At 48.5% G+C, this 14,069-nt stretch overlaps 1 protein-coding gene across 7 annotated transcripts in view; it reads right to left on the bottom strand.

The window, feature by feature from the left end:
- ATP11C (ATPase phospholipid transporting 11C) overlaps positions 1-14,069 on the bottom strand; it is a 330,923-nt gene that overhangs the window by 44,091 nt on the left and 272,763 nt on the right. For all 7 annotated transcript variants that reach the window (XM_063937413.1, XM_063937409.1, XM_063937408.1 and 4 more), the window contains one exon: positions 1,629-1,892. In XM_063937413.1, the coding sequence (XP_063793483.1) occupies positions 1,629-1,892 (264 nt within the window). The remainder of the gene's footprint in view (positions 1-1,628; positions 1,893-14,069) is intronic.

Below are 14,069 nucleotides of genomic sequence, written 5' to 3'. Positions count from 1 at the left end.
CCAGATACATATAATCCTCCACAGTGTCAGATACATATATGTCCCCATAGTGCCAGATATGCCCCCACTGCCAGATACACATCTCCCCAGTGCCAGATATGCCCCCAGTGCCAGATATGCCCCCAGTGCCAGATACACATCTCCCCAGTGCCAGATATGCCCCCAGTGCCAGATATGCCCCCGCAGTGCCAGGTACACATGTCCCCCCAATGCCAGATATGTCCCCAGTGCCAAATATGCCCCCACTGTCAGCTACACGTCTTCCCAGTGCCAGATATGCCCCCAGTGCCAAATACATGTCCCCGCAGTGCCAGATATGCCCCCAGTGCTAGATACACGTCCCCGCAGTGCCAGATATGCCCCTACTGCCAGATACACGTCCCCCCAGTGCCAGATATGCCCCCAGTGTAAGATACACGTCCCCACACTGCGCCCCCCCCCCAAGTGCTGTTCACCCTCGTGCTGCTGCTCTGCTCAGTCTGCTGCTTGTGAGGGGAGGAGAGCGCAGCGTGTGCCTCTCCTGCCCCACAGTCTCCACTCTCCGGTGGCGTTGATGCTCTCCAAAGTCCTCCGCATGACGGTGGACCGCGCGGCCTGGAGGTGGGGCCAGTGGGAGCGAGACTCAGACAGTTCAGTCACGTCTGGGTATCGTCTGGCCTGGATCCCTGGGTGATAGATATTGTGTCCCAGGGTTACAGGCTGGAACTTCAAAATTTCCCTCCTCACCGATTTTTCAAATCAGGCTTACCAGTTCTACTGGCAGACAGAACTGTCCTACAAGAGGCTGTCCAGAAGACTGTGGGGACGGTTCGCGGACCGGCAGCTAAGACTCCTGATTGGCTGCCGGTCCATGAGCTCAGATTGGCTCACGGGCCGACGCCGGACATTGCAGACAAGGGCAGCGGGAGGTGCCGCGGGAGCTTTCGAGCCGCCTGCGGAGATAGAAAGAGCCGCATGCAGCTCGAGAGCCGCGGGTTGGCCACCGCTGTCCTAGTACATAGAAATAATTCTCCTGGACATCAGCTCAGCACTATCCTAAAGGTAATTTTCCGGAAAAAAAAAAAATCAAGGCACAATGCAAGACCCTCATTTGGATTTAGGTTTAATGTCTATTTAGTGCATGGGATTGCAGGTCTAGACACTGGCTTTTGCAGTGGAAAACATTTTTTTTTATTGGGCCAATGGGAGGAGTTAGCCTGGAGCGAGCGTACTGTGCACTTACAGTAAATAAACAGGTCATCTTAATGTCGATTCATATGATTCCATTAAACTACAAAACGGACTAAACACAGTAGAATTACAGTCGAAGCAGAGAAAGGTCTAACTTAACTAAATGGGTGGTAATGAAGTGGTAGAAGACTGGACATTGGTGATGTTTACACCTATGCAAAGTGCTCTTCTTTTCCTTATTTATAGATCTCTGAAAACCTATATGCACTTCTAGCTTGCCGAGAGTGGGGCGCATGCCTACACCTTTATGTGCACTGGGCAGAAATACAGACACAGCAGTGTGCAGAGATTTGTGGTACACATCCAGTGTACACTCTAATGGAGGTCACTGTGGGTAAGTAATGGGTTCTCCATATTACTTGTAAAAGCAAAATTTCTGGCAGGAATACAATTCTTACCCTTTACTGCTTCCTTTTATTTTAGGTGCATCTTGTACCAATTTTCGGTGGTACTCCAAGAGAAGTTCTTGCAAGCGATCCTCTCTTCTTTCAAACTCTTCCAAATTTTTGGTGGTCAGTTCTAGCAGTTCAGTGTTATTCTGGAACAGCCTACAGGCGTAACATGTGGACTTTGCAGTTTCCATTTTGTCTCCTGTTAACACCCAAACCTTCATCCCTGCTGCATGGAGAGCCTCAATAGTTTCTGCCGCTTGCTCCTGGAGCCTAAAGTATAAACAATGGCAAACACACCTTTACGTACAATCATCACAGTACTGAATGCTCAATCTACATCTAAATATATATATATATATATATATATATATTACATTTGATGTGCAGATCTGAGAAATGATGCTTTCACATTATGTAGACAATATGTTATCACACATCATGCCTTATTATATGACATAATAAATAATTAATTCTGATTATGGCAGTTTCTGGTGATTTGAGGGGGTGCGATGGGTTGTGTCTTGGAGTAAGTTTAATAATGGTAGCGGTAGCTGGTCCCTGTCTGACACAATGATAATACACATTAGGCATACAAGGGCTGATGCAGAGTTGGAAGTAAACAGAAGTAATTTACTTTAAAAAAAAATAAAAAAAAAATTCATGCATGAAAAACACCTCAGGCTGTACACACCGCGGCATCGGAGGCATACAGTATGTGCCATCAGTGTACACTGTATCTGACTTATAGTAGGTTCAAACAATAAAGTGCCAGTTTATATACAGTAAATGGAGATTGTTGCCCATAGTAATCAGATTGTACTTATCATTTATAGAGCACGTTCTAGAAGATAATAGCTAGAATCTGTTATGGGCAACATTTCCACTTGTATGAGTCTGTATATACCCCTAAGTGTCCTTGCATGCTGGTCTGCATGGGTCTCATTTCAGTGAACACATCCTTACTACCTACATCAGGGGTGGGGAACCTTTTTTCTACCGAAGGCCATTTGGATATTTATAAAATCCTTCGGGGGCCATACAAAAATTCTCAACTTAAAAAATGACCCTGCCCCCCAGCAGGTCTGCCCCATAGAGGTACTGTGTGTGCGCGCCGGAGGCGCGTGCCCCCCCAAAAATGGCTGTGGCCAGTTAAAATGGGACGTGATACACATATGCTCCCAATAGTGCAGTGCCAGATCCACAATTGCCCCCGCAGTGCCAGGTATACAAATGCCCCCACAGTGCCAGGTATACAGATGCCCCCCACAGTGCCAGGTATACAAATGCCCCCCACAGTGGCAGGTATACAAATGCCCCCCACAGTGCCAGGCATACAGATGCCCCTCACAGTGCCAGGCATACAGATGCCCCCACAGTGCCAGGCATACAAATGCCCCCACAGTGCCAGGTATACAGATGCCCCCCACAGTGCCAGGTATACAGATGCCCCCCACAGTGCCAGTTATACAGATGCCCCCACAGTGCCAGTTATACAGATGCCCCCACAGTGCCAGGTATACAGATGCCCCCCACAGTGCCAGATATACAAATGCCCCCCCCACAGTGCCAGGTATACAGATGCCCCCACAGTGCCAGGTATACAGATGCCCCCACAGTGCCAGGTATACAGATGCCCCCACAGTGCCAGGTATACAAATGCCCCCACAGTGCCAGGTATACAAATGCCCCCACAGTGCCAGGTATACAAATGCCCCCACAGTGCCAGGTATACAGATGCCCCCCACAGTACCAGGTATACAAATGCCCCCCACAGTACCAGGTATACAAATGCCCCCACAGTGCCAGGTATACAAATGCCCCTCACAGTGCCAGGTATACAGATGCCCCCACAGTGCCAGGTATACAAATGCCCCCACAGTGCCAGGTATACAGATGCCCCCCACAGTGCCAGGTATATAGATGCCCCCCACAGTGCCAGGTATACAAATGCCCCCCACAGTGCCAGGTATACAAATGCCCCTCACAGTGCCAGGTATACAAATGCCCCTCACAGTGCCAGGTATACAAATGCCCCCACAGTGCCAGGTATACAGATGCCCCCACAGTGCCAGATATACAAATGCCCCCCACAGTGCCAGGTATACAGATGCCCCCACAGTGCCCCCCCCCCCTTCCGTGCTACTTACCGCTCCTTTCGGCAGGACACTGAGGAGAGCACGGCTATGTTGGGCGGCGGCGTGTAGGACTTGAAACCAGCCGCCGGTTCGAGAGCCAATCCGAGCTCGCGGACCGGCAGCCGCGGCTCCTGATTGGCTGCCGGTCCGCGAGCTCTGATTGGCTCACGAACCGGCGGCTGGTTTCAAGTTCTACACGCCGCCGCCGCGCTCACCTCCCTGTCCTGACACTGACAGCTGAGACACGCTGCCGCCGGACTGAGCGGCGGCGTGTCTCACTGGGAGAAGCGGGTGGGCCGGAGCAAACGGCTTCGCGGGCCTTATACGGCCCGCGGGCCGGAGGTTCCCCACCCCTGACCTACATGAAGGCAGACAGGACCTTATAAAAGTAGGCCCATCATAATGACAGCACGATGATGACCGGCCGCCCAGTTGGCCACATGGTCAGCCATAAAACATAATTATAAAAAAACATTACTATTTCCCCTCACAAAATGATGCTGCTATCACTGCCCCATGGCCCCTGGATCTGGTTAGCAGGGAATGGCACAATAGTGCTGCTGCAGTGCTGTTCTGAGCATCCAAAGTATACTCCAGGAATACACCATGCAGGGTGTAGCAGTGTACAGCACCTGGGCAGCTCTATGCTTTGTCCAGCCAGCAGCCCTGCCCCATCACATGGCATCATGCGTTATGTGGTGGGACGAGCACAGGGCATCGGGGAGTTCTGCTCCGGCGCTGATTTTGGGAGACATTGGGGCTGGTAAGTGGACAGCACTGGTCACACAGCTTTTTACAATAGACCTTTGATCATTTTCAGCCATTGTCCCATGTGACCGTTAATACGACCCTACCTATATGTGACTGTCCCCAAATTGTTTTTGGGGGAAAAAGTGTTTTAGGCGGAAAATTCAGTAACGGAGTAACTTTTTAATTACTACTTCATAAAATAATTACACATGATCTCTACTGCATGTATTAGTCAGTACGTAGGTTAAAAAAAATAAGATCATCATCTGGGTGTAACCAATATGCTGGCCCACATGGCATTAGGTTCATGAGATCAGCGCTTGTACAGCTGAAGTCCACAGGCTTTGCAGAAGAATATTGCGTTACTTTCAGTAAAATTGACATTTTCTTTTTTCAAATTGAAACTGTTTTTAAAAGGCACAGTATGTCTGGCATAACATGTCACAGCTCTCCCTCTATTTCTACAGGTTCTATTCAATTCAAATAGTTTATTGTCACTACAACATTAAAAAATGCGTAGGTGAAATTACAATGCAATACACTTACGACTCCAATAATTATTCAAATACTAATATTTTAAAAATGTAAACTAACAATAACAGATGGAAAGAAGCTGTTCCACAACCTACTGGTGCGGCATCCAAGACACTTGGAAAGTTTCTTGGAAGGCAACAAAGAGAAAAAAAAAATAGTTGCATGGATGACTAGGATCAGAGATGATTTTATTTGCTCCTGCTATACTCCTCCTGGCAAAAATATCCTCTCTTAGGCAGGGATTGGCCAATGATTCTCTCAGCAGCTTTCCCTACTCTATCTAAAGAGCCACAGTCGAAACACTTGGAATTCCCATAAAACACCGTAATAGCATAAGTCAAAAGACTCTCAATTACGCAGTAGGAGTTCACAAGCGCAGGCTTCAGTATACCTGCTACTCGAAGTCTTCGCAAGAAGAAAAGGCATTGCTCAGCATCAGGGCCGGATTAAGCATGGTGGGGGCATCGGGCAATGAAGTTGTGGGGGCCCCCACTTCAGTAGATGACAGACCCCTGAGCCCACCCTTGCACACACACATACACCTATGCTGCACACAACACACACACATGCTGCAAACAACACACACACACACACATGCTGCAAACAACACACACACACACACACACACACACACCCATGCTGCACACAACACACACACACACACACACACACACACACACACACACACACACACACACGTGCACTGTCCATCCGGCGGTGCAGCGGATGCCCGAGTCAGGGCCCCCACACCCAGGAGCGTAGTAGTCTTCCCCCTCCCGGCGGCTCAGCTGTTCATTAACAGCGCCGCGAGGTGGTGTTCTTCAGCATTTAATAGTCTTGCGGGATGCTGCATTGAAATCCAGTGAGACTAGGACATGCTGTGCAAGGAACACCTCCTCGGCAGCGCTGTTAATGAACAGCTGAGCTGAGCTGCCGGGAGGGGGGAGACTACTATGCTCCTGGGTGTGGGGGCCCGGGACGACAGCCTCTCCCTTAATCCGGCCCTGCTGAGCATTCCCAACCACAGCAGAAATGTGAGAAGACCACGATATGTCCTCAGTAAGAATAATGCCTAAGAACTTAATACTACTGACGATCTCTACCACCTCACCGTTCAAAAACAATGGCTGTGGGGGGGTTTTTCCTTGATCTTCTAAAATCTATCACCACCTCCTTAGTCTTTTTACTATTTAAGAACAAATTATTCTATCCCCACTTAACACGTTGCTTCACCTCTTCCATATAACTGTCCTCCTCACCTTTACTAATCAATCCTACTAGCGTAGTGTCGTCCGCAAATTCTACAATAAAATTGTACTCTGGATTTGAAGTACAATCAGAAGTATACAATGAATATAAAAAGAGCCTCAAAGCACACCCCTGGGGGACACCTATGTTTAATATTAATTCAGATGAGAATGCAGTACCCATCCTGACTGACATGTTTGAGAAACAGGGAACAGAACATATCACAGCCTGGCTGCTTCAAGTAACCGTGACTTCATTTTTACATACCTTACATCAGGGGTAGCCAACCCTGGTCCTCAAGAGCTACCAACTGTTCACGTTTTCCAGGTCTCCTCAAGGAGGGGCAGATGTATTAACCTGGAGAAGGAATAAGGAAGTGATAATCCAGTGATATGTGCAAGGTGATAAACACACCAGCCAATCAAATCCAATATGTAAATTGACAGTTAGGATCTGATTGGCTGCTGCCTTTATCACCTTGCACATATCACTGGTTTATCACTTCCTTATGCCTTCTCCAGGTTAATACATCTGCCCCAGAATCACAAATGATGTAATTAGCTCCAAATGTGGATCTTTTAAAATGTGTCAGTGAGTAATGACTGCACCTGTGCACCTGCTAGGTGAGCTGGAAAACGTGAACTGTTGGCAGTTCTTGAGGACCAGGGTGGGCTACCACTGCCTTACATAATATAATATCATCTGTTATCATGCATATAAACCCCTCCCTCCATTTTCTGTAAATGGGCATGTCCACTGTCACGTATGGACAAGCCAAGTCCACCAACGTTTTATAGAGCAAACATCTACTTGATAATTTCCCTTCAACCTCAAATTAAGAGCCTGTGTTAGGTTTTTTTTAGTTTTTTTTTTTTTATAAAAACCTATAAATAAGAGCTAGAATTTAACTTGTCAATCTATGCTGAAAATTTAAAAGATACACAGCTACAGATTTTTTTTTTTTACAGTGTCACGTATGGGACATTTTTACTCATTTTCATTGAATGGCCCAAATGTGTCCTCATACATTATAGCTGCAGTCATGCCAAACAGCACCTCTCTGTTTGCCAAGTCCTGTGCGGATCTGGTAGTGCCCGGCATCTTCTTTGCAACTTTGTATTCGAAAATGTGCAGCAACTAGGACACACCAGGAGTCTGTGTTGTTTGATTTGATATGAGACACTTGTATATCTGTGTGTAACTGTATACAAAGTGCTACGATGCAGCGGCTGAAGCTTCTTTCAACACAAAAGATACATTATGCTATATATACATACTCAGCCGGACATACAATTGTTGAATATAAAATTAATCAGCACAGTCTTCTGGTGCGTCATTGTCACAGAGTCTGTGTATCAGTTACTGTCATTGCCAGTCTGAGACCTAGCACACTGGGTAACATTAGTCTAACACAATATAAAATTACAGCTTGACTCAATAAAAGGGAAATGAAATAAAAAGTTAACTTATCTGTTGTTGTTGTTTTATTTTTAATATAGTGTCCCTTGAAACTAAGAGGTGGAATTACAGCAAAAATAAGATTTTACTTACCGGTAAATCTATTTCTCGTAGTCCGTAGTGGATGCTGGGGACTCCGTAAGGACCATGGGGAATAGACGGGCTCCGCAGGAGACAGGGCACTTTAATAAAGAATTTGGATACTGGTGTGCTCTGGCTCCTCCCTCTATGTCCCTCCTCCAGACCTCAGTTAGAGAAACTGTGCCCGGAAGAGCTGACAGTACAAGGAAAGGATTTTGGAATCCAGGGCAAGACTTATACCAGTCACACCAATCACACCGTATAAATTGTGATAAACTTACCCAGTTAACAGTATGAACAACAACGGAGCATCAGATCAACCCTGATGCAACCATAACATAACCCTTATTTAAGCAATAACTATATACAAGTATTGCAGAAGAAGTCCGCACTTGGGACGGGCGCCCAGCATCCACTACGGACTACGAGAAATAGATTTACCGGTAAGTAAAATCTTATTTTCTCCAACGTCCTAGTGGATGCTGGGGACTCCGTAAGGACCATGGGGATTATACCAAAGCTCCCAAACGGGCGGGAGAGTGCGGATGACTCTGCAGCACCGAATGAGCAAACACAAGGTCCTCCTCAGCCAGGGTATCAAACTTGTAGAACTTTGCAAAAGTGTTTGAACCTGACCAAGTAGCCGCTCGGCAAAGCTGTAATGCCGAGACCCCTCGGGCAGCCGCCCAAGAAGAGCCCACCTTCCTAGTGGAATGGGCCTTAACTGATTTTGGCAGCGGCAATCCAGCCGCAGAATGAGCCTGCTGAATCGTGTTACAGATCCAGCGAGCAATAGTTTGCTTTGAAGCAGGAGCACCAAGCTTGTTGGAAGCATACAGGATAAACAAAGATTCTGTTTTCCTGACCCTAGCCGTTCTGGCTACATAAACTTTCAAAGCCCTGACCACATCAAGTAACTCAGAATCCTCCAAGTCACGAGTAGCCACAGGCACCACAATAGGTTGGTTCATATGAAAAGATGACACCACCTTTGGCAGAAATTGCGGACAGGTCCGCAATTCTGCCCTGTCCATATGGAAAACCAGATAGGGGCTTTTATGTGACAAAGTCGCTAATTCTGACACACGCCTAGCTGAAGCCAAGGCTAATAGCATGACCACCTTCCACGTGAGAAATTTTAACTCCACGGTCATAAGTGGCTCAAACCAGTGTGACTTTAGGAAACTCAACACCACGTTAAGATCCCAAGGTGCCACTGGAGGCACAAAAGGGGGCTGAATATGCAGCACTCCCTTTACAAACGTCTGAACTTCAGGTAGAGAAGCCAGTTCTTTTTGAAAGAAAATGGATAGGGCCAAAATCTGGACCTTAATGGAACCCAATTTTAGGCCCAAAGACACTCCCGACTGTAGGAAGTGAAGGAAACGGCCCAGCTGGAATTCCTCCCTAGGGGCATTCCTGGCCTCACACCAAGCAACATATTTTCGCCATATACGGTGATAATGTTTAGCCGTCACGTCCTTCCTAGCCTTTATCAGCGTAGGAATAACCTCATCCGGAATGCCTTTTTCTGCTAGGATCCGGCGTTCAACCGCCATGCCGTCAAACGCAGCCACGGTAAGTCTTGGAACAGACAGGGCCCCTGTTGCAACAAGTCCTGTCTTAGAGGCAGAGGCCAAGGGTTCTCTGTGAGCATTTCTTGCAGCTCTGGATACCAAGTCCTTCTTGGCCAATCCGGAACAAGGAGTATTGTTCTCACTCATCTTCTTCTTATGATTCTCAGCACCCTGGGTATGAGAGGAAGAGGAGGAAATACATAGACCGACTGGAACACCCACGGTGTCACTAGTGCATCTACAGCTATCGCCTGAGGGTCTCTTGACCTGGCGCAATACCTCTGTAGCTTTTTGTTGAGGCGGGATGCCATCATGTCTACTTGTGGCAGTTCCCACCGACCTGCAATCTGCGCGAAGACTTCTTGATGAAGTCCCCACTCTCCCGGGTGGAGGTCGTGCCTGCTGAGGAAGTCTGCTTCCCAGTTGTCCACTCCCGGAATGAACACTGCTGACAGTGCTCTTACATGATTCTCCGCCCAGCGAAGAATTCTGGTGGCTTCCGCCATCGCCACCCTGCTCCTTGTGCCGCCTTGGCGGTTTACATGAGCCACTGCGGTGATGTTGTCTGACTGAATCAGCACCGATTGGTCGCGAAGCAGGGTCTCCGCTTGACGTAGGGCGTTGTATATGGCCCTTAGTTCCAGGATATTGATGTGAAGGCAAGTCTCCTGACTTGACCACAGCCCTTGGAAATTTCTTCCCTGTGTGACTGCTCCCCACCCTCGGAGGCTTGCGTCCGTGGTCACCAGGACCCAGTCCTGAATGCCGAATCTGCGACCCTCGAGAAGGTGAGCACCCTGCAGCCACCACAGGAGAGACACCCTGGCCCTGGGGGATAGGGTGATCAGCCGATGCATTTTTAGATGTGATCCGGACCACTTGTCCAACAGATCCCATTGAAAGGTCCTCGCATGGAACCTGCCGAAAGAAATGGCCTCGTATGATGCCACCATCTTTCCCAGGACTCGCGTGCATTGATGCACCGACACCTGTTTTGGTTTTAATAGGTCTCTGACCAGTGTCATGAGCTCCTGAGCCTTCTCCATCGGGAGATAAACCCTCTTCTGGCATGTGTCCAGAATCATGCCCAGGAAGGGCAGACGAGTCGTAGGAATCAACTGCGACTTTGGAATATTTAGAATCCAGCCGTGCTGTTGTAACACTTCCCGAGAGCGTGCTACGCTGATCAGCAACAGCTCTCTGGACCTCGCCTTTATGAGGAGATCGTCCAAGTACGGGATAATTGTGACTCCTTGCCGTCGCAGGAGCACCATCATTTCTGCCATTATCTTGGTAAATATTCTCGGTGCCGTAGAGAGACCAAACGGCAACGTCTGGAATTGGTAATGACAAATCTGTACCACAAATCTGAGGTACTCCTGATGAGGTGGATAAATGGGGACATGAAGGTAAGCATCCTTTATGTCCAGAGACACCATAAAATCCCCCCCTTCCAGGCTTGCGATGACCGCTCTGAGCGATTCCATCTTGAACTTGAACCTTTTCAGGTATATGTTCAGGGATTTTAAATTCAATATGGGTCTGACCGAACCGTCCAGTTTCGGTACCACAAACATGGTCGAATAGTAACCCTTTCCTTGTTGAAGGAGGGGGACCTTGACCACCACCTGCTGAAGATACAATTTGTGAATTGCAGCTAACACTATTTCCCTCTCTAAGGGGGAAGCTGGCAGGGCCGATTTGAGGTAACGGTGGGGGGGCATCTCTTTGAATTCCAGCTTGTATCCCTGAGACACAATCTCTATAGCCCAGGGATCCACCTGGGAGTGAACCCACTCGTGGCTGAAATTTCGGAGACGCGCCCCCACCGGGCCTAGTTCCGCCTGTGGAGCCCCAGCGTCATGCGGTGGATTTAGTGGAAGCCGGGGAGGACTTCTGTTCCTGGGAACTAGCTGTATTGTGCAGCTTCTTTCCTCTACCCCTGCCTCTGGCAAGAAAGGACGCACCTCGGACTTTCTTGCCTTTTTGTGATCGAAAGGACTGCATTTGGTAATACGGTGCTATCTTAGGTTGTGAGGGAACATATGGCAAAAAATTTGACTTTCCAGCCGTAGCTGTGGAGACCAGGTCCGAGAGACCCTCCCCAAACAACTCCTCACCCTTGTAAGGTAAAACCTCCATGTGCCTTTTTGAGTCGGCATCTCCTGTCCATTGCCGAGTCCACAGGACCCTTCTGGCAGAAATCGACATTGCATTTATTCTAGAGCCCAGTAGGCTAATGTCTCTTTGAGCATCTCTCATATATAGGACAGCGTCTTTTATATGCCCCAGGGTCAGTAATATAGTATCCTTGGACAAGGTAACAAGTTCCTCAGATAAGGTATCTGTCCATGCTGCTACAGCACTACACATCCAGGCCGACGCAATCGCCGGCCTTAGTAAGGTACCTGAATGTGTATAAATGAAATGGACTTCAGGGTACCCTCCTGCTTTCTATCCGCAGCATCTTTTAAGGTGGCCGTATCCTGTGACGGCAGGGCTACCCTCTTGGATAAGCGTGTTAAAGCTTTGTCTACCCTAGGGGAGGATTCCCAGCGTAACCTGTCCGTTTGTGGGAAAGGATACGCCATAAGCATCCGTTTGGAAATCTGCAGTTTTCTATCTGGAGATTCCCAAGCCTTTTCACATAACTCATTTAACTCATGTGAAGGGGGAAAGGTCACCTCTTGCCTTTTTTCCCCATACATATAAACCATCTTGTCAGGGACTGGGGTTTCCTCTGTGATGTGCAACACATCCTTCATTGCTATAATCATGTAACGGATGGCTTTAGCCATTTTAGGCTGTAACTTTGCATCATCGCCATCGACACTGGAGTCAGAATCCGTGTCGATATCTGTGTCAATAATTTGGGATAGTGGGCGCTTCTGAGACCCTGACGGCCTCTGCGACATAGGATCAGGCATGGGCTGAGACCCCGGCTGTCCTAAGGCTTCAGCTTTATCCAACCTTTTATGCAAGGAAGTAACATTATCATTTAAAACCTTCCACATATCCATCCAATCGGGTGTCGGCGGCGACCCCACATTCATTTGTTCCCGCTCTGCTTCCACATAGCCTTCCTCGTCAAACATGCCGACACAAGCGTACCGACACACCACACACACAGGGGATGCTTTTTTTGAAGACAGTTCCCCCACAAGGCCTTTTGGAGAGACAGAGAGAGAGTATGCCAGCACACACCCCAGCGCTATATGACCCAGGAATCACACAGTAACTTAGTGTTAACCCAGTAGCTGCTGTATATACTGTTTTTGCGCCAAATTTATGTGCCCCCCCTCTCTTTTTACCCTTTTCTACCGTGATTCTGCAGGGGAGAGCCTGGGGAGCTTCCTCTCAGCGGAGCTGTGGAGAGAAAATGGCGCTGGTGAGTGCTGAGGAAGAAGCCCCGCCCCCCTCAGCGGCAGGCTTCTGTACCGCGTTTCTGTGTAAAAATATGGCGGGGGCCCATGCATATATACAGTGCCCAACTGTATATATGCCCACTTTTGCCAAGAGGTCTCTAATTGCTGCCCAGGGCGCCCCCCCCCCCCCCCTGCGCCCTGCACCCTACAGTGACCGGAGTATGTGGGTTTAGTGTGGGAGCAATGGCGCACAGCTGCAGTGCTGTGCGCTACCTCATATGATGACTGGAGTCTTCTGCCGCCGATTTCGAAGTCTTCTTGCTTCTGTCACCGGCTTCTGTCTTCCGGCTCTGCGAGGGGGACGGCGGCGCGGCTCCGGGATCGGACGACAAAGGGTGCGATCCTGTGTACAATCCCTCTGGAGCTAATGGTGTCCAGTAGCCTAAGAAGCAGGACCTATCTTCAGTGAGTAGGGCTGCTTCTCTCCCCTCAGTCCCACGTAGCAGAGAGTCTGTTGCCAGCAGATCTCTCTGAAAATAAAAAAACCTAACAAAATACTTTCTTTTTAGCAAGCTCAGGAGAGCTCACTAAGTAGCACCCAGCTCGTCCGGGCACAGATTCAAACTGAGGTCTGGAGGAGGGACATAGAGGAAGGAGCCAGAGCACACCAGTATCCAAATTATTTCTTAAAGTGCCCTGTCTCCTGCAGAGCCCGTCTATTCCCCATGGTCCATACGGAGTCCCCAGCATCCACTAGGACGTTAGAGAAAAAGATATTACTCTGCAATGCCTGGAATAGTTACTAGCTGCAACCACTTCCAATGCTGGAGGATGCAACGTATGGAAAGACGAATAATGCATTCACATATGACCAGTGAATGATGTCTATAGACTACAATCAATTCCAGCTTGTAAAAGGTCACAGTAGTGGTAGAAACATATTGCTGCTCCCTGCTTTATGACCCACTGCACCTTGAGTCCAGAGACCACAGGCCAAGTTTGCTACACTTGCCTACGACTGAGTATTGCTGTGGGGACCCTGCACTGGCTCACTGCACTTATCTGCAGTTGAATATTGCTGCAGAAACTTTGTGTCAGTCTACTGCACCTACCCACAACTGTGCACCATTGTGGGAACCCTGCACCAGATGCACCAGTTGCCCGCTCCTGTCTATGACTAACTGAGGCTACAGGATCCTTGTGTGAGTTGACAACTTGGTGCTGGAAGCCACTTGGAGCTGCTGCTGGTTATCAGCTGTGATTTCCAGACTGACACCAAGACCGCCGAGAGTTGCCTAT

Source organism: Pseudophryne corroboree, chromosome 8 (assembly GCF_028390025.1).
Source record: "Pseudophryne corroboree isolate aPseCor3 chromosome 8, aPseCor3.hap2, whole genome shotgun sequence".
Taxonomy (NCBI): domain Eukaryota; kingdom Metazoa; phylum Chordata; class Amphibia; order Anura; family Myobatrachidae; genus Pseudophryne; species Pseudophryne corroboree.
The sequence above is the reverse complement of the archived record's forward strand: the minus strand, read 5'-3'. Positions and strand labels throughout refer to the sequence as shown.